The 24,750-nt window shown below is 39.7% G+C and overlaps 1 protein-coding gene across 1 annotated transcript in view; it reads right to left on the minus strand.

The window, feature by feature from the left end:
- Positions 1-24,750, minus strand: part of CPXM2 (carboxypeptidase X, M14 family member 2) — a 115,599-nt gene that overhangs the window by 59,621 nt on the left and 31,228 nt on the right. The window contains exons 3-4 of the mRNA XM_024206051.2: positions 21,173-21,282; positions 11,582-11,721 (exon numbers count right to left, since the gene is read on the minus strand). Of these exons, the coding sequence (XP_024061819.1) occupies positions 11,582-11,721; positions 21,173-21,282 (250 nt within the window). The remainder of the gene's footprint in view (positions 1-11,581; positions 11,722-21,172; positions 21,283-24,750) is intronic.

Here is a 24,750-nt window from a genome sequence, read left to right on the forward strand (position 1 = left end):
AGGCGAGAGACAGAGTTGTTCCAACGTCGCCACGGGCAGTAAGAAGGAACTGAGGGAGGGTCGGGCCGGCAGGGATATATATACGCGAGGGCGGGGCGCCGCTCTGGCGGGAAGGGAGACCCTGCGGGCCCGACGGGAGCCGCTGAGGGAAAAAGTTTCCGACGATTCGTGCACGCGGCGCGCGCACACCTAATGTGGAATGGACGTGAACAAGCACTCGAAGAAGAACCACCACACCATATCTGGATGCTGATACAGTTAGACTGACAGACAATGTATTATCATCAAGCAAAACATACCCACTATGCTTTACATCCCAAGTACTGGAGGATAACATGGTTGGTAATTAAGACATAGCTGCACAGCGGGAGCAGGGAGCCTGCACCTTTCACAAAAAGACTGCAACATCTGTGTTCAAGGAAGTGCACTGGCTGCTGGTAGAACTGCTATCCGCTGGGTGCAGCTTGCTAAAAGGAGTGTGAGGTGAGGAGAGGAGTAGGTGGACATATGGTACATACCACAGAGCTGTCTGGTGAATGAGGGGTGTGTGCTCTAGCTTTTTAAAGGGAATGTGACAAATTACTCTCACTCATGATGAAATAGGAAGCTCTGAGAGTCATTGTGACTCTCCAAAGCAGAATGTCTCTTTATTTCCCCCTTGGCATGGTGCAATGGTACTTGCGATGGGCAGTGCCTTAGAGGCACAATGTAGCCCTAAATGTTTTTATTGTTTTGACCACTATTGATTACTCACCAACAATATTATTAAATCATTATGATCCCATTAACAAAATTCCCCAGCACAATGAAAAATTTTCAGTGTGCAACAATTTAAAATGGCTGAATTACAAAGCCTCCATGAAAAACAGCCTTTACAATATTAGGGGGTAGCCGTGCTAGTCTGTAACCACAAAAACAACAAGAAGTCCAGTGGCACCGTAAAGACTAACAGATTTATTTGAGCATAAGCTTTCGTAGGTAAAAAACCTCACTTCTTCAGATCCATGAAGAAGTCTTTACGGTGCCACCGGACTCCTTGTAGCCTTTACAATGGAAATAACTCATCATTAAGTATTATATTCTGAATCTGTGCTGCACTATTGAATCCATAGTATGTTAGCTCTTACTTTGAAAGTTAGTTCATTTGCTCTCAGAGCTGCATGCACACATTTGAAAGAGATCATATTTTTCACAACTTTCCATAAGAGAATAGACATCAAAAAGTACTGCTTCACTTTCTAAAGTAGCTGCTATTACTCAAGAAAGATCTTGGAGACACCATGGATATTTTCTGAACGTTTCAGCTCTGTGTGCAACAGAGGTCAAAAGGCTAACAGAATGTTAGGAACTATTCGAAAAGGGACAGAAAATATCACAATGCCACTATATAATCCATGTCACACCTACACCTTGAATACTGTGTCCTGTTCTGGTCAAAAATGATATAGTGGAACTACAAAAGATTCAGAGAAGGGCTACAGAGATGATCAAGGGGATGGAACGACTTCCACATGAGAAGAAACTAAAAAGATTAGGACTGTTCATCTTAGAAAAGAGACAGTTAAGGGAGGATATGATTGAGGTCTATAAAATCAAGCATTGTGTGGAAAAAGTGAAGTGTTATTTACTCTTTCCCACAAACACAAAAACCTAGGATTAACTAATGAAATTAATAGGCAGCAGGTTTAATCCAAACAAGAGGAAGTATTTTTTTCACACAAAGAACAATTAGCCTATTGAACTGATTGCCATGGGATGTTGTGATGGCCAAAAGTATATCTGGGTTCAAAGAAAGACTAGATAAGTTCATATACAATAGGTCCATGAAAGGCTATTAGCCAAGATGGTCAGGGATGCAACCCTATGACTGCAGCTACTCGAAACCTCTGGCTGCAAGAAGCTGGGAGGGAAAGACAGGGTGGATCATTCCAACTGCCCTATTCTGTACACTCCCCCTGAAGTTCTGGTATTGGCCCTTGTGGGGCCAGGATACTGGGCTAGATGTATCATTGGTTTGACCTAGTATGGCAGGTATTATGTTCCCCTTGTTCTTATCACCACAGGAAGCCAGAGTAAGTGACAGATCCAAAGCATTCTGAGGAATCCTTTCAATACTTTGGGCACCTGCATAGGCTACATTCCATGATCTAGGATGGCAACAGCCATGCCATCTTAAGTAGACCGAGCTTCGTTACAAAAATATATCAGTTACTTTGTACTGCAGTTACTTTTCATTTTGAAATGAATGTTGGTTTGAAACTCTTTATCAAACTCTACCCTTTGCTGAAAAGAAAGATTATACTTTTTTTTTAAATTGTCAGGACAAATTTTTCCCTCAGATACATGTGCAAAAAATTCTATTGATGTCAGTGACATGACATGGGTGTAGCAGAGGGGACATTTGGGCCAATAACGTTTACAGCTGTACTTCATATTTTTATATTCAACTATTACATATATTTTTAGGTAGAACATTTTCTATTCCGGTGAAAAACAAGTGAAAAAATCTAGTTGTAATCAGGGGGGAAAAACATGTTTTGAAACGGCTAATGAAAGCTATTCATGCTCACTGAGGGGAGAGCAATCCTATTGTACAAATGTTATTTTTAAAAATACCCCTAAAGGTCAATCCTGCTCCCATTTTAGCCAGCAGAAATTTTACCATTGACTTAGATGGCACAATACTAGGCCCTACAATTGTTAAATGACCTTATTTAGTTTTAAAATACCGTGAAGTTATAAAACAACTGTGCCAAAGATCCCCTTAAAACACTGCCCGTGAATTTACCAGGATAGCAGATGGAGCTATGAGTTACCAGGGAAGCAGACACAAAGACATCAGACCAGATATTGAAAATGCCAGTTTTTCATTCATTGCTTTGATTAATCATTGAAGACACTACAAGAAGTGGGAAATAGCAGTTCACCAAATCACAAATAATTATGTCAGGTCTTGAAACATGCACTGAACCAACACAGACATTTTCATTTGCACCTATATATAAAGTATGAGCCTCCTTGTGAACCACTGCAGACAGCGACAACGCACCCACTGATTTCAGTGGGAGCAGAATCAGACCCAAAGTCAGTTCTGTTGAATATTTATCGTTACCAGCCCTGTTTGAAGAGCATGGTTACAGTCAGAGAAGCTACTCAGTAGGAATGGTAAAGTGGCTCCCGTGTTTATTTTCTCTTGTTTATATCTTCCAGTTCAAGAGGATAGTTGCAGCTTTTAGACACTCTTCCCATTGGAGGAGGCTGGGAGCTGCATCAACTCATGAGGGATTGTCCTTCAGTTAGGCACAATCCTACCCAGAGCTCCAGGGTGAGCAGGGAAGTGAACACACTGTCACACCCGCTACTGCCACATTGTCCTTCAAAGGATTAAATTGGGAAGCCCAGAGGGTGTAGATGGAACTTTGAGGGGATATTTGTAAGTGGCCTGGAAAATGTGACACACTGGTTCCAGGGTATAGACAGCATTCCACATCCCACAGAAGAGGGTGAGGTAAGAGGTCTGAGCCTGGGAATATGCCCAAGAGTCTCAGAGCAAGAATCAGTGTCTAGACTCTACCCAGATCCTGTTGGCTTGTACACGTGTGGGACCCAGCGATTGGGTCCACTCATACCAGACCGTACAGTCGGTTATGCCTCTGACACATTATCAATCCTCCTGCTATGACAAGGATAAGGCCTGAGGGCGATAGAGCCAGGGCTGCCCAGAGGATTCAGGGGGCCTGGGGCAAAGCAATTTTGGGGGCCCCTTCCATAAAAAAAAGTTGCAATACTATAGAATACTATATTCTCATGGGGGCCCCTCCGAGGCCAGGGGCCTGGGGCAAATTGCTCCACTTGCCCCCCACCCCTCTGGGCGGCCCTGGATAGAGCCATTCCACCATCCCTACACCAGCCGCAGAATCTCACTAAGATATGGAAGACTGTCTATGCCTCCTTTACACTGGCAGAGTGCTGTTAAGAGGCTACATCAGCAGACAGAATGGGGGCCCTATGGCCTGGCCTCAAATATTCTCAGTTTACAAGTCAGAAGAGGCTTTTTTTGACTGCCAGCCCGGCAAGCTCATCATGGGGTTAGCAAAACAAAACAAAAAGGATCCTCAAACACTTCATAATCTGTATATACAGTATAAAGGGCTATATAGTATTACAGAGCCAAAATTCAGTCCCTACCCAGTCACACCAAGTAGAAAATACAGTAAAATACCCAGAGAAAAATAAAATAAAAACCAAAACCCCAACTCAAAAGCACCTGCAAAATAAATTAGTCTTTAAAGCTTTTCTGAGCTAGTAGTTTTTGAAGTATGTTGTTTCCTTTTTTAATCTGCAGGCCTTTAATATGACATTGAAGGAATTAAAGTAACTTGACAACTAGCAGCAATTCACATTTACTTCTCCTCTGCCAGAAAAGTGCATGTTTTAAATATCTTCAAGTAATTTCTTCAGAAACATTCTGCCCATTTTCAGAAGAATGTTTATGGTGCCCCACTCAGAATAGCATTGAACAGTTGTGTAAAATGTGTGTAAAACAAAGATACTTTGGCAGTAATGACTCATTACACACTTTTCCAAGAATACTCAGCCACAAACCCCCTGTATCCCAAACAAATTTCATCAGCTAATATCATCCATTTCTCAGGAGAGGACTTCACATCCCTTTCTAAAAGGTTGCGTCACCCTGGCAACTTTCTTTTGTTTGAGAAGGCAGGCAAAATGGCTTTGCAAAGAGCCCTTGTTAATGTCTCTCTTAATCAGCTGGTATTCATGCTGAAACAATGAAGCTGGTCCTCAAATTCATGACTCCCTAGGACATAGTTATAAATCAACAACCCAGAAAGGGCTGGCACTCTATCCACTACCACACTTGTGCTTTGAATAGATCTCAACCCACATTTGTTACATTTTTGGGTTTCACACCACTTCAGGATAAAATCAGAAACCAGCCAGTTTCACTTGCAACTGGACCCAGCTTTGCTTGGGAGGTTTGCAAACTTTTGCAAAGGTTTTGACAAACCTCAGTAGTTTTTAGAGTTGATGATGATGATGATGATGATGAATTTAACCAGACAATTTTCATATGGCTTCAGACTTCTTAACAATGTCTGCAGCATCTAAACAACTCTGTTCACTGAGTCCATGTGTTTATTTAATCACTGAAGGAAGAGGAGTCATCAGAATCTATGAAATCTCCTCTAGGAGTCCAATTTTGCTTCTGTTATAAAAGGGTGGAATTCCAAGTGACTTCTGTATACAACTGAGTGCAGAATTTGGCCTATGGAGTTGAAATTACTCCTCTCTTCTGAAGAAAATAAGAATGATGAATGAATTACTCAATGCTGACATGTTTGTTTCCCCCTTCCTCTCACCTCCTACCTTCACTTCCAAGAGTTGCTGCTAACATATTGGCCTCTCTCTGCACTTGTCTGTTGTTCTCATGTTTAAGCTCAGAAACAAGTGTTCACTAGCTGCTGGGAAGAATGAGCAAGTACCCCGGTCAGAGATGGAGGGGAGGCATGAACAAGGTAACAGATTGCAATGGGAATAACTGAGGTGGAGCAATTCACAGCAATTACTTTAGGAGCAAGGGAGGGGGTGTGGTGAGAGCTGGTGATTTTGATACCTGCTTCTGGCAGCCTCTGTTCTTCTCTCCTCTCCGTTGTCTCTTCTCTCTCTTCTCTTCTACCACGTCTCTTCTAACCTGTTTCCTTTGCTTCTCTCCATATGTCCTTTCATTTGTTTCCCTTTCCTCCTTTTCTTTTCTCAATCTCACATTGCATTCCTTTCTGTATTTCTCATTCTCTCCACTCCTTCCCTCATTTCTGGGCCTTTTGTCGTCCTTTTTTAGAGTGAGTTGTTCCTTAGTACCATTGTCTCTTTCTCAGGTTGATTCTATTTCTCTAATTTTTACTTCCTTGCACTTCTGGAACAGTATTTTAACTCTCTCCAGCTTCCCCCAAACCGTGCTCATTCCTCCTCTCCTCCTTTCCTGATTTTTCTCTTCCTCCCCTTCTTCCCATCCCTTCATTTCTTCTCTTTTGTTATTTGGATTTTCTAAGTTTCTCTTCAGTTTCTCGGGAAAAGCCTCACCACTTGCTGCCACTGGGCTGTCACTTCAGATATGGTGTAGGGCCTCCAGGTCAGTCAGTGCATGCAAGGAACTTGCAGCAGGATGGGACTCAGAAGAGAGGTACATTGAATGGTGACCAGATTCCCAGACATTTTGTGGTGCAAATAACAATGCTGATGTTGATAGGAATAGAATGGATTGGATTGTGATGATGCAATAAATGGGACAAGGCGACGCTTTTCATATTCCACCCAGTAAGTGTCCCCGCATGCGCTTCACTTCATCCATTGTTTTTTTCCCTGGAGGAGAATGAACTTGAATGCTCTCCATGATATGCCCTTAAGGCCAAAACCTGTTTCCATGAACAAAACTGTTTCCATAAACAAACTAGAAGGGCTTTATCCCTAGGAACTGTTTGTATGGACTGGATCACCAGTGAATCCAGGCTTCAGCTGCTACTGCCAGGTATAAAGGAGAAGCAGCTGCTTCCATTAACTACGCACGCTTTTGAGCCACTGCATCTATACTATGAATAGGCCCATTGGCCATGCTCCCATCCTCCCATTCCCACCAATATTCCTGCTCTTCAGTGAGTGGCAAAGTTCTTTGTGTTACCACACGCTGGAGAGTGTGGAGATGGCCCTCTGCACATGCCCTCTGCTTTTGAGGATAAGTTAGGGTGACCAGATGTCCCGATTTTATAGGGACAGTCCCAATATTTGGGGCTTTATCTTATATAGGTGCCTTTTAGCCCCACCCCAGTTTATTCACACTTGCTGTCCTGATTTTTCACACTTGCTGTCTGATCAGCCTAGGATATGTGTACTGTTTCTTTAAATCTATAGCAGGTTCTAACCTAGGCAGCAGCTCTACAGTGAAGCACAGAGAGTAGCTTTGGAGTTAATTTTTTTTTCTTGCTGTAATAAAGTTCCTTGTTCAGTGTTTAGAGAAAGTGACTTCTGTGATTCTTTATTACTGTAACATGACAGCACACACCCTGGAAACATGGCATTTCTACAGAGTTTTCAGACTTGTATTCCTGTGTAAAGGGGCGGGGGGTGAAGAGTCTAGTATTTGAATTTTATTTCCAACAACACAGAGCACTAACTAAACTTGATCTGATCAATTCCTTGACCCAGTGATAACCTGTGGCTTCTCCTGGCCTGATTGCAAGAAGCTGGTATATTTTGGTGCCTTGATATTTTTTTCTCACTGGTAACCTCTCCAAAGTCTCCCACTGACTAGTAAGCTTGGCTATCTTTTCTTTTAACACAGCATAACTCAGCAGAAGGGTATTTCCTGGCTCTCTTATTCAAATGGAACACATGTTGGCAAAGGAATATTCTTCATGTCTTTTTTTAAATTAAAAAATGGGGCAGTATCTCAGGTGATACAACAGCATCTTATACAGACCTTTGGGCCATAAATAGTCATTTTGACTGCCCTCCCAGTCAACAGCAACAAGGAACCAGGGGAGAGAGCCAAGTCTATGAATTCCCTTCCCTCCTACCTCCATCAGACCAGTGAGCAGCCACTCTGGGACAACAGGCCACCCAGCCCACCCAAACCACGAGGAGGCCCATCATCCTGTCAGAAGCAGCTACTAGGGTAGCCTGTAAAAGGCCATTAAGCCATCTGAAGTCCTACAGCCATTAATGCAGGCAGCAGAAAAGAAAACTTTCACCTCCTGATACCACCAAGCATTCCCTGTGCTAGACTTTCTCCTTTTGGACTCTAACATCTGCTTCCATCACCCTGCTGACCTACCTCACTCCCCCATCATCATAGACTATTAGGGTTGGAAGGGACCTCAGGAGACCACCTAGTCCAACCCACTGCTCAAAGCAGGACCAATCCCCAATTAAATCATCTGACAGATTTTTGCCCCATATCCCTAAATAGCCCCCTCAAGGTTTGAACTCACAACCCTGGGTTTAGCAGGCCAATGCTCAAACCACTGAGCTATCCTTCTCTCTCCACTATATATCATCCATCATATACTTCTCCCTCACCATCTCTATTTTTAGCCTCCCTTTTCTAGCCCTCTCTATCCACTTTCTCTTTCCCCCTATTAATTCATCATTACACACACACACCCATTTCCCTATTCCCTTCTTACCACCCTTCCTTGCTTGACCAAACGATGAGGAAGGAACAAAGGAAAGTAGACACACATTAAAGGGTACAGTTATTTAGAAACAATAAAATATTTAAAAACAAAACATAACCTGACATCACTGTGGGCCAGATTTTCACACGAGAGTTCAGCATCCGGAAGTTCAGATGGTGACATCTACAGTCAGATTAAAAGAGCACTGCATGTAACATTCTGAAGTGTTCGCAAAATCTGGACACCTGTTTTGGTGCCTACATGAGTGTGTTTGAAAATTCGAGACCTATGTGTTCAGAACTAGCTAAAGCAATCCCATAATATTAGTCACTTTTATCCTTCCTCTCCTTAAATCCCACTTGTCTGTCATCACTCCTAGTCAGTCATCTATTCTGAAGCTAAGCCCTTCAGAGCTAGTACCGCCCCTCACACTTGCTCTCTGTGGTGCCACACACATTTGTGTGGAATACATGATAGCTAGCAACAACATAATATTTTCTTCCTGATCCAACAAATAAAACCAAGAAACCTGTACTAGTTCAGCTTTCAGATAAACGTGTATGACATAGCAGATGCATATTCATCTGGATGAAGATTTACACCATCTCTTTTGGGTCATTTAAAATGTATTGTGTTTTTCTGAAAGCCATAAAAGCATGTGCCCAGATAAAGCTTCAAACTGATAGATTGTATCTAGAAAATGCAAACACACACATACCGCATGTTAGGAAGGCTGACAGCAAAAGTTAAACATCCATTGCAGTAAACATTATCATTTTTCCTCTAGTGTTTTAAAATTACACTTTGTCACTCCAGATTCATTTATCAGCCCTCTTAAGCTTAACATGGAATCTCTGCTTTTAAACAATCTCTGAGATAGGAGATTAAAGAGCAGAGTTTAACCAAATCAAATAGCACAAAAATAAAAGTTACAATTTACAAATGGGAGTCAAATATTAAATAAGGACCTGATCCTTTTCCTGTGGTAGGCAATAAAGGTTTGGCACTTTACTAAAGCAGGATCAGGCCCCAGGGGCTATTTGAAAGCATGCATATTGTCATTACTCAAGAAGGGCTGAATTTTGAGCCTGGCCTGAACATCTGAGACAGACACTATGCAGATGCATGGGTACATGAGGAGAAGGAACTTGCACCCTGCCCCCCCGGAGAGTCAGTGGGAGTTCTACCCGTTGACTTTAATGAGGACAGGAACAGGCATCTTGTTCAGAAGTTTAAAAACCAAGAAGTCGATGTGTGTCAAATGTAAATAGGGCCTCCTGCCCTGCTGCAAACTGCATAATATAAACTAAAACCCAGCAACATGACAAAGACAAAGAAGTTATGTGCTGGTATAAATGATAGCTGGCACAAGGGATGTCTAATGTATAAATACAGGAGATGTCTGATCCTTTGCTACAGTAATTACCTATCACAGAACAATGAGGAATAACTATAGCAAACTCATCGTCACAGGCTCCCACTCCCACACCAGTACAAAAAAGAAAATCAATACCAGAAATTACAGTATAAAAAGGGAAAGTTTGTTTTTACCAGAGTGATTGTTTTTCTAATACATCTTTTACAGTATGGGATACAGATCTTGTTAAATCCTGCAACCCCCTACTCACTGAAGTCGTTGCAATAGTACCAATGGGATTACATGCTTGAATAATGCAGAGAGAGGTCAAAGGGAGATTTGAATGTATATTGCATGAAGATGCAAAATATATACTATATCCCTTAAGAGAACATTGTACTTGTAGGGCTTAATTCTAATTGGTTTTATAGTGGGGTAACTCCATTGACTTCAGTGGAGGCCCCTTTCATGTCACTTGCATCAACGTTAATCAGAATCAGGCACAGAGAAAGGAGCATTTAAAGAAAATTCAAATATATTCTCCCTCTTTTTGCCCCACATACAACTCCATTGGGCCCAATTATGGCTACAGGTGGGGAGCAGGTAAGCACTTGGAAATCTCTAGCAGAGAGAGGAGTAGAGGGGATAGAGTTCCCTTTCTAATTAATGCTTCCACTAAGTATATGCAGGGTTTGCTCTGTTGTTCATGAGTGGGGCCATGCTGGGCAGCGAATAATAAAAATTCCACCTAGCTCTTCACAAAGGAGGTCAGTATCACTATCCCCATTTTATAGATGGGGACACAGAGACACACTGAAGTGAAGTGCGTTGTCCAAGGTCAGCCATCAGGCCAGTGGCAGAGGCTGGAATAGAATGCAGGTCTGCTGAGTACCAGTCCAGTTCTCTGTGTTATTATATGTAGTCTTATCAACTCCTTCAGTGATTTTGCACTTTTATGCCAACTGGGGAGGTAAAAGTCCCACATGAACCATCAGCCTTTTGCTAGAGTAATATATCCAACGCAGAGACAATCTGAATGGTAGACATAACAGGATGAATTTTCAAAAATGCTATAGGTGCCTAAGCTATATATTTTAACAAGGAGCCTGGTCATGAAGAGGTTTTTTTGCACACAAAATGTGCAATTATATGTGTAAAATGGATAACTGCAAATGCAAAACATCCACTGTGTGAGATTCATAGATCCCTCACTCTGCTGCCAGACATGGGACTCCAGAATGCTTTCAGTATTTACAAGGGACAGCACAGGAGTGCCCAGCAGCTGAGTTTCTGGGTTCTGCTTTTCCAGAATGGGGTACATAGGCCACAGTCTCCAAGGAGAGAGGAGGAGTTGTCCCTTTTCTGGAGAAGTTGTAGAATGAGGCAAGCTTACTGGCCACACCTCAACTCCATAGATTCCAACCAGAATGCACATGCTCAGTGCAGTAGCAGATGCTGGAACTCTGATCAAAATGTGTATCATGTTTTGTTGTAATATCTTCAGATTTTTTTTTATCCTTTTGAAATGAGATGATGTGCAAATAATTATTGAAAATGTTGACTTAATGTATGTGACTCCAGAGTATAAATTAACTTGTGGTTGCTGATGTACTAGTAAATCTTGGGGATTCGATATTATAGTCCAGCATGACTGAAAAATGGATAATTGTTAAACATTGGAAAACAGACAGGAAACATAATATCAGCAAATTGCACACTGGTTTAAATAATCGTATTTGAGTACACAGGGTTACTCATCACTTAAGTGGTAATGATGAGGGTTATCAAAGTGTGTTGTCCTGCTTTCTTGACATGTGTAGTTTAAGGGTGTGGTAATCTGCTACCTTCAGATTTGTTTTCCGTATACACAATACTGTATAAACAACATGCATTTTATCTTTTTTCTGTTTAATTGCTTGCTCTATTATTATGTCCCATCATCTCTTATTTTTCCCTTTCTTCCTTGAGAAAAAATGAACAAACTTAGATCCAAACTTTAGAATCATAGACAGCAAAATAAGCATGTACTTACAACCAAAGAGAGTTTCTTCCTTGTGTGATAATGCCAGTGAACTTTGTTAGCCTTCGAGCATCTACTTCAATCCACTGGTATGGGTCATTTCGTCCTGCACACCAAGCACCATCATAAAAATCATTTTCATTAACACCTGCCTGAAAAGAAGGCAAAGCTGTCTTTATAAATCATCATTGATAAATCAAAAGCTTTTCATGGAAAAAATAAGAGAACATGAAATCATTCATTCCATTCCTTCCTTTGGTCACACAGATGTTCTAAGACTCTGATGGAGTGCCCCTTCTGAGGACCTATATACATTGGGAAAGAAAACATCTTGGCCAAAGTGGAAAAATATTTTAAAATCATTTAAAAAGCCAAGATCCTGACATAAATTTAATTTAGAGTTGACTGGTCTGATTTTGAACAGGACTTCAGCCCAACCTACCTTTCTGCGCCAGCAGTCTCAGAAAGTCTCTGTCCAGCACAAATTACCCATGTGGTCTTTTGAACTGTGCAAATGTCTCTGATAGACTGACTCATTTAGAGGAAAGACTCCCCTGCTGTGGAACCCTGGCCTTCTCCTCCAAAAGTAGTTTTGGAGAACAGGGAGTTCATGCAAATGGGATCAACACATTCCACTCAGGGACATTAGTTGTGAGGCCTGGATGTCCCCAGTGATGGAGATTAGTCAGGGTCAGAGATTACATCAGAACTCAGGAATACTTGATGCCTAGTCCTGCACGTAAACCACTAACCATAAATGTCTTACACTTATTGTATTTGTCAATAAAAAACAAGCATACAGTCTCCCAACTTTTTCAAATGAGGAGAAATGACTCAGAGCTGGCCATATAAAATCCAGATGAATGCAACTGAATCTGAGGAAATTGCAATTAAGCAATAACTACCTGATCATAGGCCATTTCCTGGGAAGTTATGACTAGCTGCAATGTAATTATGTGTGGAGGCACTCTGAGGGCTGTTAGCTTCACCTAGTTAGTAAGCCCTGTAAATACCCTGCACCCAGGTGGTTATTGCTATTATAAAGGACAGAGGCTCTTTGCTTTGTTCATAGCCACTACACACAGGCTTTTTAATACTTTTATACTTCCTCCCCACTCTGTTTTTCAGGAGTTATAAAATGCACTTCTTTGCAGTCATGGCAATTCCAAGAATGGCTCACGAGCAGTTTGTAATGCTTGGTATCTCCCAAACAACTCCCAAGAGCTAGCCAGGGAGACTTTATAAATATGTATTAAAGATAAACAGGATAAAACATAGGTACAAATGCATTTTTTCAGTGATACGGTCTCATTTGGTGTATATGGAAGTAAGCATGTGGATTATATGTCTGGGATATGACTAGAGAATTAATGCCTGATATATTAGTCAGATTGCACGAATCATCCCTTAACATTCAATAACTTAGATCCACACTTGAATCTAGAAGTCTAAACTTCTGAGGTGATCAAAGTTGAGATTCTAGTGAGGTCACACACCCAAAGTCTTTGATTTCACATTAGTTCAGTTAGAATTCCTGATTTTTCCAAATTTGATCAAACCCATCAAATTATATTTATAACACAGAAAATGAAGTTTACACTCAAGTTCAACTGCAAGGGGTAGGGGAAATTCCATTAACACCAAAAAATAAATTATTCAGAAAGAAGCAAACACTGGGAAAATAAGATAGAAACTAAATAGGAACATTGCCCAGATTGTTTATGGAGAAGAGTCATTACTTTTTTCCAGGGAAGTTTAGTTAAAAATACATTTTAAGATAAAGTGAAATATGAACTATCAGGATTTGACAAAGTTACTTGCCAAGGAAAGTCAAGACTCTCAAGGGGGCTTGATTCACCATTGCAATAGTCTAGTTTGCACTGGTGTAACTCCACAGATTTAAATGGAGTTACACTGATGTAAAACTAAGGTAACACAACAGTGCCTCAGGACCAGAGACTGACTCTCCTTTCACTTGCACTAATATAAATCAGAAGTAACTCAGCTGAAGTCTATGGAGTTAAACTAGTGTAAAAATGATATGAGAGAGAGAAGAATCAAGCCCTGGCTTGTTAGTGTAAATGGTTTAAATAGGCATAGTTCCATTGAAGTACTGACTTGAGGTTCTGGCCCCCTGACTAACAATAATCCTTCAACTATGAGTGAACATGCCCCTCGAAGCCCACAAGTTTTTGACCAGTCAGCCAGCCATCTGCAGGGAGGGACTTTGTTTCCTCCCAGTGTCTTCTGGTGTGTTTTTATTATCATCATCATCATTATTATTATCAGGGGTGCTGGAACAATTTTTATAGTGGGGGTGCTGAGAGCCATTTAACCGAACTATAAACCCTGCATATAATGGAAACCACTTCAAGCTAAGGGGTGTGGCAGCACCCCTAGTTCCAGCACTTATGATTATTATTTTTATTTCCTTTCACCAAACCATCAGGGATGGCCATGGCTGGAGATGGGACATTGGAAGGGGAGGGTCAGGGCTTTGAGGTGGTACTGAGCATTCTCTCTCTCAGGTTCTTGGCTGGCTGGTTCTTGCTCACATGCTCAGGGTCACTCTAACTGATCACTGTGTCAGGAAGGAATTCTCCCACAGCTCAGATGGGCAGTGACCTTGGGGGTTTTTCACCTTCCGCTGCAGCATGTGGGTGCACACCTCTTGCCAGGATTATCTGGATATCCTGATATCCTTATTTAATCATTTTCTTGCCATTGCAGGTACCTCAAACTGGTGCACCTTGGTCCCTCCTATTCTCTGCCAATGGCACATAATAGTCTAGTCTCCTGGGAGCTGTAATGCTTTAGTCTAATTTAACTTTTTGGATCCAGTGTGCAGGGGCTGGGTGGTGTTGGTGGCCTGTGATATGCAGGATGTCAGACTAGATGACCTGGTGGTCCTTTCTGGCCTTAAACTCTATGACTCTGTTGCTGGTTGGCTCCTTCTACAAAGTAATCCGGAAAGTAACTGTTAGTGTTGCCTTCAAACTGAGCCTCCATTCAATGGAGTGGATGAAATAAAATATCATGTTGAAATAGAGATGGGCCTTGAACTGTAAAGTTAAGATCCAAACTCCTGCAAAGTTCAAGGGTATTTGATTGAGGTTTTGGTTCAGGCCCATCTCTAATTCAGAATGAGACCATTGCTTTATAAATGTGACATCGGAGGATGAAGAAAAGATGAACTCGGCAGTGGATGATAGAAAGGAGAAGGGAGAAGAACAAGACCAGTGGCATACGAGAAGCCTTGTTTGCACAAATCACTGAAGCACATCCTTAAGGCCCATTGCTTTCAGTGAAACTAAATTACATAGTAAAAGTTAAGCACACCTTTAAAAGCTTTGCTGAATATGGCTGGACTTCAGCACATGCTGAGCCTTAAACATGTGCTTAAGTGCTTTTCTGAGTCAGGGACAGAAAGACGGCATGAAGATGAAGTCTGTGTTGTTACTTGTTTCCATTCTGTTTTTTCTTCAACTTTTCTCCAGCTACTAGAATATTTTACTATTCAATTTATCAGCAATTTGTTTATTGCTGTTTAAATATACTATTTTAAAAAAAATCAAGACGCTTAATCAAAAATTCTTAAAATAGGCTTTTCCTGGGAAAAAATATCCTAAAATTATTTTTTTAAATCTTTTTTTAAAGCCACGGTACTGTCATTTGTTTTTAAAAAGGTATTTGAAGTCCTTGAACTTGCCTTATGGCCACCTTTATATTTTGTTTCCATAAACTTATGTTCTTAATTAAATCTTTAGTAGTTTAAATGGTGATAGACCTCTTTTCATGATTGTAATTTTCATTCCTGGTTATGTGATTAAAAATAGCTATAATCAAATATTCAGCCAAAGAATATGGATCAAAATATACATTCCCACGTAAAATATTTACATAAATTTAAACTTCCATGTATTTAATTAAGGGAGTTAAGGTGTTAGAATTATGATTTAAGCATGGCCAAAAGTGTAATTTTTCAAGAGTTCATTTTTAAGCACTGATTCAGTAAATTTATAACTAATAGGATGAAGGGATTAGTGGAAGCAGGGGAGAAGATGGGCTGAAAGTCAACCAAAGTATTAAATCAGACCATTTTTGTCTTTTAATTTGCAGGTAAAATAAATACTTTCATTTTAGTGATTTCAAACTCTGAATCCAGGTCCAAGTTGGTTAGGATCTATATTACATTATATTTGGATCTACATCCAAATCCCCAAATCTAAACGTTCTTGAACTTGGAGTTTAAACTTTTCCAAAGTTTCAGGTGTTCAGGGTTGGTGTTCTGATGCAGGCCACTACACAGATAGATTGCAAACCCAGATCTAAGCCTAGATCTGGATCTGAAATGTGTTTATGGAGTTTTGATTATGGCTCAGCTCTCAAATATATTGTTATTTTTGAACCCAGCACTGGTATGTGGAATTAAATGGCAGCACTTTCAATGACTTCAGTGGGAGCAAGGACAGACTTTATTACCATACAATACATGCCAAAGTAAATTCTTTGTTGCTGTGCAGACTAGTAAAGTCAATGAGTTAGCACAAGGTGTATGTCAGTGCAGGTCCTGACTAACTTTTGAGTTCCCTCATTTGGGTATGATATATTGTATTATTCAATGTCGCAGTCAAAAGTATAACACAATCCAATGGCTGAAAGTTGAATCTAGACATATTCAGACTGAAAATGAGGCGTAAATTTTTAACAGCGAGGGTAATTTTTTTTTAACAGATATGTTCTAGCAATTATTTGGGGGAAAGTTCTATATGTTGTACAAGAAGTGCATCTACTCATATAATGTGGTATTAAAGTACAACATAGGACCCAGTTCTGCCTGCAGATGTGTATCTCTCATTAATTAAAGCACTTCTATTGAACTATATCAGCACATTTTTTGAGACAGTGGTCAAGTTCATAGGATTTTAGACAGAATCAGGTGCCATGGGTTCTACTTCCAATTCTGCCATTGACTCATTGTGAGCTCTTAGAGAAGTCATTTAACTTCTGTGTGACTCAGTTTCCCCAGCTGTAAAATTGGAATAGTAATGCTTACTTACCGCTGTTCAGCAGTTTGAGATCTTTCGATCCAAACATTTTATATAAGTGCTAAGTATTATTTTATTGCATATATTGAATGTTCTATAGATATATATTCCTGGTATGGGCTAATTTTTTTTAAATGCCCTCTAAAATTGCACCTGCAATGATTCATAAAAAATAATTTGTGAGCACAGCTTAATAGGATTTCAGCAGATCATAGCTTGCATATCAAGTGCCTGTAAATTCAGCTGTTAGATGCTGAAATTCAAGCAAAATTGTGGGTGCAAATGATTGTTGATAAGGTACATGAGTGTAAATTTAGAAGTAAGACTGAAGTCTCATAGAAAGTTCATTCATCTTTTTAATATGACAGCAGGGCACGTCTTTTCTCAATTCATAATCATTATGGTTCTCTTTCCAAATACAAGACAACATAAATATTGTCCCATACTAGCACAATTCAAAGAGCCCACTTTTGTATCAAGGGTGAAGATACTAAGCCCTAAATGTACTAAAAATATAGAGGTACAAATTTCAGTTTTCTGTGAAATCAACACCCAGTAAGTCAGCTGCAATGCAAGTAATTATTTATACCTGTAGCAATCTATCCATGTTTAACTTGTACATAATTCCTAATGGGATGAGGACAACAGTTAGATCCTCTAAGGCAATAATTATTTCACCACAGGGAGCTTGTAGATCTGAAATTGCTCGGGACTTGTACTTTCAACCAGCTCATGATCCTTTTAGAGTAGTTACTGCCAACATAAAGGAGTGGCAGCATAGAAACTAATAAATTAAGAAATATCATGGTGCATATTACAGTACACCATCAAAAACATAACTATCATTTGCTTAAATATAACTGCAAAATGTCATTAGCATTTCTTTAGTTTGAAGAAACTTAAGTACCGTATTTGTGTAATAGTCAAAAAATGATTGTGGATTTCACTGTTTGCTCTATCCTGTAACAGTGACACAAAGAAACAAGACTACACACAAACTCATCTTCTGATACTTAAAAGAGAGTGGAATCTACTGTGTGCATACTGGGTGAAATTCACAGGGCATGCAAAGTTCTATGCACCACCTTCATCGCAATTAAACCTTCTAACCAGAGTTTAAGTGGGACTGAAGTGCATAGATAATATGCTGATCCTCTGCCCAGGGTTGAATTTCACTCTCTGATTACTGTACATTTAAGAAGGAGTGCACATAAATAAATACACAACTGCATACAGTACAAACAACCAAATGCACATACTTGCACTCCCGCTTCAAACTCTAAAGCCTGTCTTCACTGTGTAATTGACTTTAACCTCAGCTCTCATTAATAGAGTACTTGTAAATTAATCTAAATTTCAAACTGAAACATCAAAGACAGTATTTTTTCCCAAATTTGGTTATAAATAAAAGTCCCATTTATATATTTCCCAATATCACCAAAATTCAGAGATCATAATCCTGAACTGAAGTTGAACATGCAAAATTAAGTGACAGAGGAAATCTGGAAAGAGTGATCTCACCAACTTGAATATATTGAAACCTTAGTCGTTTTAGGCCAGGCTGCAAACTAGGAGTGTCTGAAAAAGAACAAGAACTGCAGAATGCACTTTTACACGCACTGTCAGTCACGGTAAGTGCTCAAAATGTTTGAGCTGCTTTAAGGGATTACTGAATGGTTATCTGGGTGGGCGCTATAATGTAGAAAGTGTGCAATTTGAAGATTACTGGAGCTGTCTATTAGAGATAAAGTTGTAGAAGAGAAATAGGTGGCACTCAAACAGGAAAAGGAAAAGAGATAAATTCCTAAGTTTAAACATTGTCATAGATTAGGTACTCTTGTGTTATTTATATACAAGCCTTCCAGAGTGATGGGATCATGAAAGTATTCATACCAGAAAATAATCAAAACAAACTTGAAAGTTGAGAAAATGAAGAGAATGTTTGCCAGGATTTACACAATACATGGAAATGGCAATAGATATGTGGAATAAGACATTGCATCTAGCAGAGTTATGACAGGCTGAAGCATTTGTTTGTGCAGTAGGAAAATAGATCAATTTTCTAAACAAAGATCTGAAACTGGAAAACGAAGAACACAACTGAAAACATATTTTTGAAATAAAGAAGACTGGCCTTTGGGGTTAAAGGACTCTTCGTTGGAGAGTACACTGCAGCCCTCAGCCAACCACCTAGATGGAAGCATGAGCTTCGCTATGGAGAAAAATGGAGTCACTATCTAAAAATTGGTACAGATATTACAGTCACAGCCAGTGGTGTCTGGAGAACTGCTGGGAAACAGCAAGTGGCAGCAGCTCATTTGCAGGAGGAAGAGTTGGACACTGATCAAGATGAGAGAAAGACCCAAGAAAGAAAGGAGTTCTGTGGCCCAGAAAAACCCTGTAACCTAGCAAACTGGAGACAAGAAGCCCGAACAAACGACCAAATGTTATGGAAACTCTCCAGCTGGCGTGCCACTTAGCTGTTCTGAAAGGAATAGTTGGCCTGAGCCCCTTTTTTGTTCACATTCCAGTTACGAGGTTTTGATCTAGTCATAAACCTGAGAGTGGCCCCCTCAACTATTTTTATACTTTTAAAATAGTCTTTCAAGCCTTAAACACATTCACCATCATCCTGTTTGCCCCTTGAACAATGCACTGATTCTGGTTTTGGTAAGTGCATTGGAGGGAAGAGACTGAAGGAACCATCTTGGAAGTAACTGCAGCCTGAATCAGATTACTTCATTTATTGAATTCCATTCTATTGGGCTAAAGGAAAGTGTCAAGCCGAATTCAAGTTTGGAAGGAACTTCACAGCAAGAAAGAGTCACTTCTAATGTTGGTAAATTCCACTCTCCTCAAAGTCATCTGATCCATGGCTCTGTTCTATCACAAATGTCTCAGCTAGGGTAAATAGATTTCCTTGAAATATGTACCTTGATTTGCTTAATCAGTTAATAAATATATGGAAACTGATTCACACCACATAACTCCAGTTTTATGCCGGTTTAATTCCTTTGACTTCAGTGGATTTACACCAGCATACAACTAGAGTAACTCCGGGGTGAATTAGATCTATAATACACTTGCCTTTGGTCTCAGTTTCAAGATGTTTGTGTGACTTCCCTCAACCCCCTGCCAATGTCCCAAAACCAGACATTTAACAATTAATTCACTCTCTAATTTAAAAGAACTAAATAACTGGGGATAGCCAGAGATCCCAATTACATATGGAAGACAGTGCAGACAGGTTACAATATAAAATGAAAGGCAGTATATAGCAACAAGCATCAAACAAGGACTGACAGGCTGTTGAGACAAGGTATGCATCTCAGTACCTGGTAATACTTTTACCATTTCTATAGCATTATTCTACATAAATAAAATGTAAACCATCATCATTCTTTGGTACTTACATAGCACCATTCATCTAATGATCACAAAGAGCTTGAGAAATATCAATTAATGGTCAGAACAACCATACAAAGTCATTATTATTCCTGGTTTTGTTTTGTTTTTCAAATTGAGAAACTCAGGCATAGACATTAAGTGACTTGTTAACTTGAAAAAAGGAGGTGAATTTCAAGGCCAGGATTAGAACTCAAAAATTAATGGCTACTAGTCCCATGCTCAGTCCATCAGACAATGACTCTAAGTTAGAAAAGAGACCCTTATGGGAGGGATAAAAAGGCTAAGATTAATAAACTGGAACCATAAAACCAGTTGAGACTTTAGCAACTTTTCACTTCTAATTTGGTGACTAATGTCCTGTACATGCTGTCGAGCTATAGATATTGTGCTCTCTTTTGTATTAGCAATGGTTTTAGACTGGAAGGGAATGGAGTAGAGAAGGAAGCACTATTAAAAGTGAAAAAACAATTAAGAACAAGAGTTTGGAACTGAGGACTTGTTCCCACAAAGCACTTAAACCTGTTCTTGCATATTAGCAATTCCATTAAATAGTGCTATTCATGTGCCTAGAATTTTGTATTTTGCCTAAGACTGATGCTGGAATAAAAGAGATAAAACCATATAAAGAGAAAATAACTAACACAGCAGACACAAGAACATATACAAGTGGCTTCCAAATTGCTATATTTTTTGGTAGAAGTATCATTGCCTGGGAAAAGCTGTCTGGCGACAAATTACTTTGCTTAATAATGTTTTTTCTATTCACCAGGTTCATTATTTACAGGCAAATAATGAAACAAAATGTTCTTGCTTCTCAAATATCCTTACAGTCTCCTCTTTGTGCTCTGTTAACACAGGAAGGTTCTTTTCTCTGCTTCTCTCCACCTCACCTTCTTTACTTTATGGAATTCCATTAGGATTTGAATTCTAAGCAGCATAAAATGTAAAGCTTTTTAAAGCACAAAACAAACCCCACAACTTCAGAACTCTTCATCAACCCCATCCACCAGTATAATTCAATATTTCCCCTTCATTTGAATAATGTGAGCTGACAAGGTAGTCAAAACCTATAACCATCCATTAGCACTGTCTGCAGAACACTACAACCCTAAGCCATTCTACCACTTACAAAGAAAATTGATGTTACCTGAATATTAAGCCTTCCTCTGTGGGCCCCAAGACCATATCGCTTTACTGTAGAAGCATGGAGCTGGAAATCAGTAATTTTTAAAGTCTCTAGACCAAGCGGTGGGCAACCTGTAAAACAAAGTTTTATTAAAAAATGAGGAAAAGAAACAAATATATATTATCCAAAGCTCCTTTTGTATACATGTGTGTGCGCATGTGTGTGAGAGACAGAAATAGGTCGGATCCTCAGCTGGTGTAAATCGGTATAGCATCAACGAAACCAATGAGATGGTGGCTGCTCCATTGAAGTCAATGGAGTGATGTTGATTTTCATCAGTTGAGGATCTGGCCCTTTAAGTTTTCATTAATAGTTCTTTTTCTTTGCCATACCCTTCCTTTTCCACAGATATACACAGTATTTCCTGTCAGGTGCTTGTCAGTACAAAATGCCAGCAGAGTGGCCTTTTATTTTTCTCTTTTGGCATTTACTACTGTGTCGAGTTATGTTTTCAATTAAAGCACATTCTGGAGACTTCAAACACTCACACACATTGTACAATAGCATCTCTTAGAAAGGTCTGCGAGGCCACACTGCAAAGCCCTGCTGGAGCAATGAGTAAGCACAAACAGGGCAAATTTGAAACAAGAAGCCATCTCTATCAGCTTCAAATGGAGCAGAATTTTGAACAAAAATAGCAGATGCCAGTATTCTATAGTACTGCAGCAAAATCCAGCCTTAAGATCTTACTTTGGAAGATAAGACATCAGAAAGATCCTACTATACTTTTTTAAAATCAGAAAAGTTCTAGTCTAAGGTACTTATATAACCTCCATTACCACCGTATCTGCACTCCTCACAATCGCTAACATATTTATCCTTATATCAGCCTTTGGAGGTAGTAAAGTTCTCTTATCAACTTTTCATGGAAGGGAAATGGATGCATAGAGAGAAACAGTTCACACAGGAGTCTGAATCCAAGTCTCCTAATGCTAGCATTCTAACCACGACTAGACCATCCTCCCTTTCTGCTTTGATTTAGAGCTATGAACACAGCCTTACATATGCCATAGCTACCAAGGAATTATCAATGCATGTAAAACTTGGATCCAAGACTATACAGGGTTCAAAAAAAGAACTAGATACATTCATGGAGGATAGGTCCATCAATGGCTATTAGCCAGGATGGGCAGGGATGGTGTCCCTAGCCTCTGTTTGCCAGAAGTTGGGAATGAGCGACAGAGGATGGATCACTTGATGATTCCCTGGTCTGTTCATTCCCTCTGGGGCACGTGACATTGGCCACTGTCAGAAGACAGGCTACTGGGCTAGATGGACCTTTGGTCTGACCCAGTATGGCCGTTCTTATGTAGGTTCAGGTCTAGATTGAAACCACTCATCTGAAAATCAGAGATGTCTGGATTTGAGGATTTGATCCAGGCCCATCTCCAATCATCATACACAAACTGATAGAAAGGTCATAGGATTTCTTGTTCTCTCCCTTAGCTCATGAATGATGTAAACTCCTCCTGGAAAAATGGAACTGGGATTATGCTGCAAACAAACTGCAAGTATTGTTTTGCTCACCCTTAGAAAAAAGGTTTGGACACTTCATCAGTGATAGGGCTGGTTTCTGGTCTCACTGAAGCCAATGGCAAAACTCCTGACTACAATGGAGACAGGAGTGGGACCATTAGGATGATAAACACTTAATATAAATATATTTTTTTTAACGCTAACAATGGGCTCAGTGCTACACAAGAGACAAACTGCAGACAGACCCTGCTCAGAAGAGCTTTCAATCTAATTAACAGAAACAGAGAAGAGACAGGATGCACTGGGAAAACCAGAGGAAGGAGTAGCTTAGGGGGAATTTTGTTTGTTTTAATTATATTTTGTTATATGAGTGTTTCATCTTACATTGTTCCCTAAACAAGACAAGCCTTGGGTTCTGAAAGACCTCTATTGGGAGTAAGTTACACAGCTGAGAAGAACCGGTAATAAGAACTCCCTGTCTCACTCCTACAAATTCAACCCTCTGGACAGATTTAGAAATCAATCTAAAGGCATAATCCTGCAAACTCTTCTGCACCTGAGTACATTCATGTATGTAGTCCCAGGGAACAAAACTACCTAAGGTTAGGCAGGCATGTAAGTGCTGGCAGGATTAGACACTAAGGTTGATGACAGAAGTGAATGCATGTGGCTTTTTCTTTGCAATGCTTGAAACTTCATAAAACCAATGATACTAAAATGTAGCATTTAGAGTTTTAAGCTCTTCAGAGCACAGACAGTATCTGCCTCTACATTTGTAGAGTACCTAGCAGCAGTAGTCCCCATTTGTGATGATTAGCGTTTCTAGATGCTACCATAATATAAAAAGGTATATATAATAATAAAGTAATAATATGCCCCATTTAAAGTGCCTTTCGCACCAAGGGTCATGGAAAATCTCTTTCAAAGAATTCTGAGAAAAGCAATTACTTTCATTCGAAACTTAAGATAGATTTTCAACTATAGTCTCCGTAGGTGAAGGCTAATGCACTCAGTCAACGAAACATGAAGTCACCGGAAAAAATCTCTTTAAAAAAAATCAAATATGTTGCCCCAACTCTGGACTGAAAATTTCCTCCACTCACAGTCCCTCTTTCTCTGGCAGCCATACCAAACTGGGAATGGAACAACATCACTCTTCATAAAAGTTTTTTGGGCCTGGCTTTAGGTTTATCTGCTACCAACTATTAACTTGCTAATGCACCACCATTTGGTGGTGATCTTGGTGTCATCAAGTCTGTTGTTCAGAGCAGCAAATGTGTATGGGATTTGTGATGTTTTTCACAAAAGGCAATCTTTGATTTTGCTTTAAAGATGAGTGCCTATAATAAAGGATTTCTAACTTTAAGAGAGTCAGTTGTTTCACTTACATGTCAATTCCATCAACACAAATGGTAAGGAAAGTTTGTACCATTTACAGAATTTACCAAACTAAGGGTTTAAATCTATTAGATGGGTTGGGAGGATGGGGTGGAAATGGGAAAGTTTCCAATAGGACATGGTCTGATAATCTTCAAGGTACTGAATATAAACCACAGCAACCCATCTAAATTTGCCAGTCCACTACCGGCACAACTATTAAAAGTCCTTTATACGAGTCTCCTTTTAGGTTAGGTTTTTGCTTTGTTTTCTTAAGTTTTTAATTTATTACCAGTAATTCATTTTGAGAACATGTATAAAATTAACAAATATTCAGAGTTTGACATTTGGCTCCTTGCCAGTACTGCATTATTGACCTTGTATGCTTACTTGCCCATTGACTTGATCTTTTTAATCAGTCTACTCTAGGTAAACATAGGCAATCTAATTTCTTTTCAACAAATAATGTCAAGCAAAGAGATCAGACTTACAGTGCCTCTCAACACTGCACATTTTAATATCATTTTAATATTCATTTTAATACTGTTCATGTTAATTTGGAAAAAATCATGTGTAAGCTGCAGAAACTGTGTAACTACTCAGAGCTTCATATCTTGCCAGGTTCAACAGAAAATTATCTGATTATCTGGGCATTTCTATAATAGGAAGATTCATAATAGCAACAC

The sequence above is a fragment of the Terrapene carolina genome, unplaced genomic scaffold (assembly GCF_002925995.2).
Source record: "Terrapene carolina triunguis isolate 2854851 unplaced genomic scaffold, T_m_triunguis-2.0 Scaffold95, whole genome shotgun sequence".
NCBI lineage: Eukaryota > Metazoa > Chordata > Testudines > Emydidae > Terrapene > Terrapene triunguis.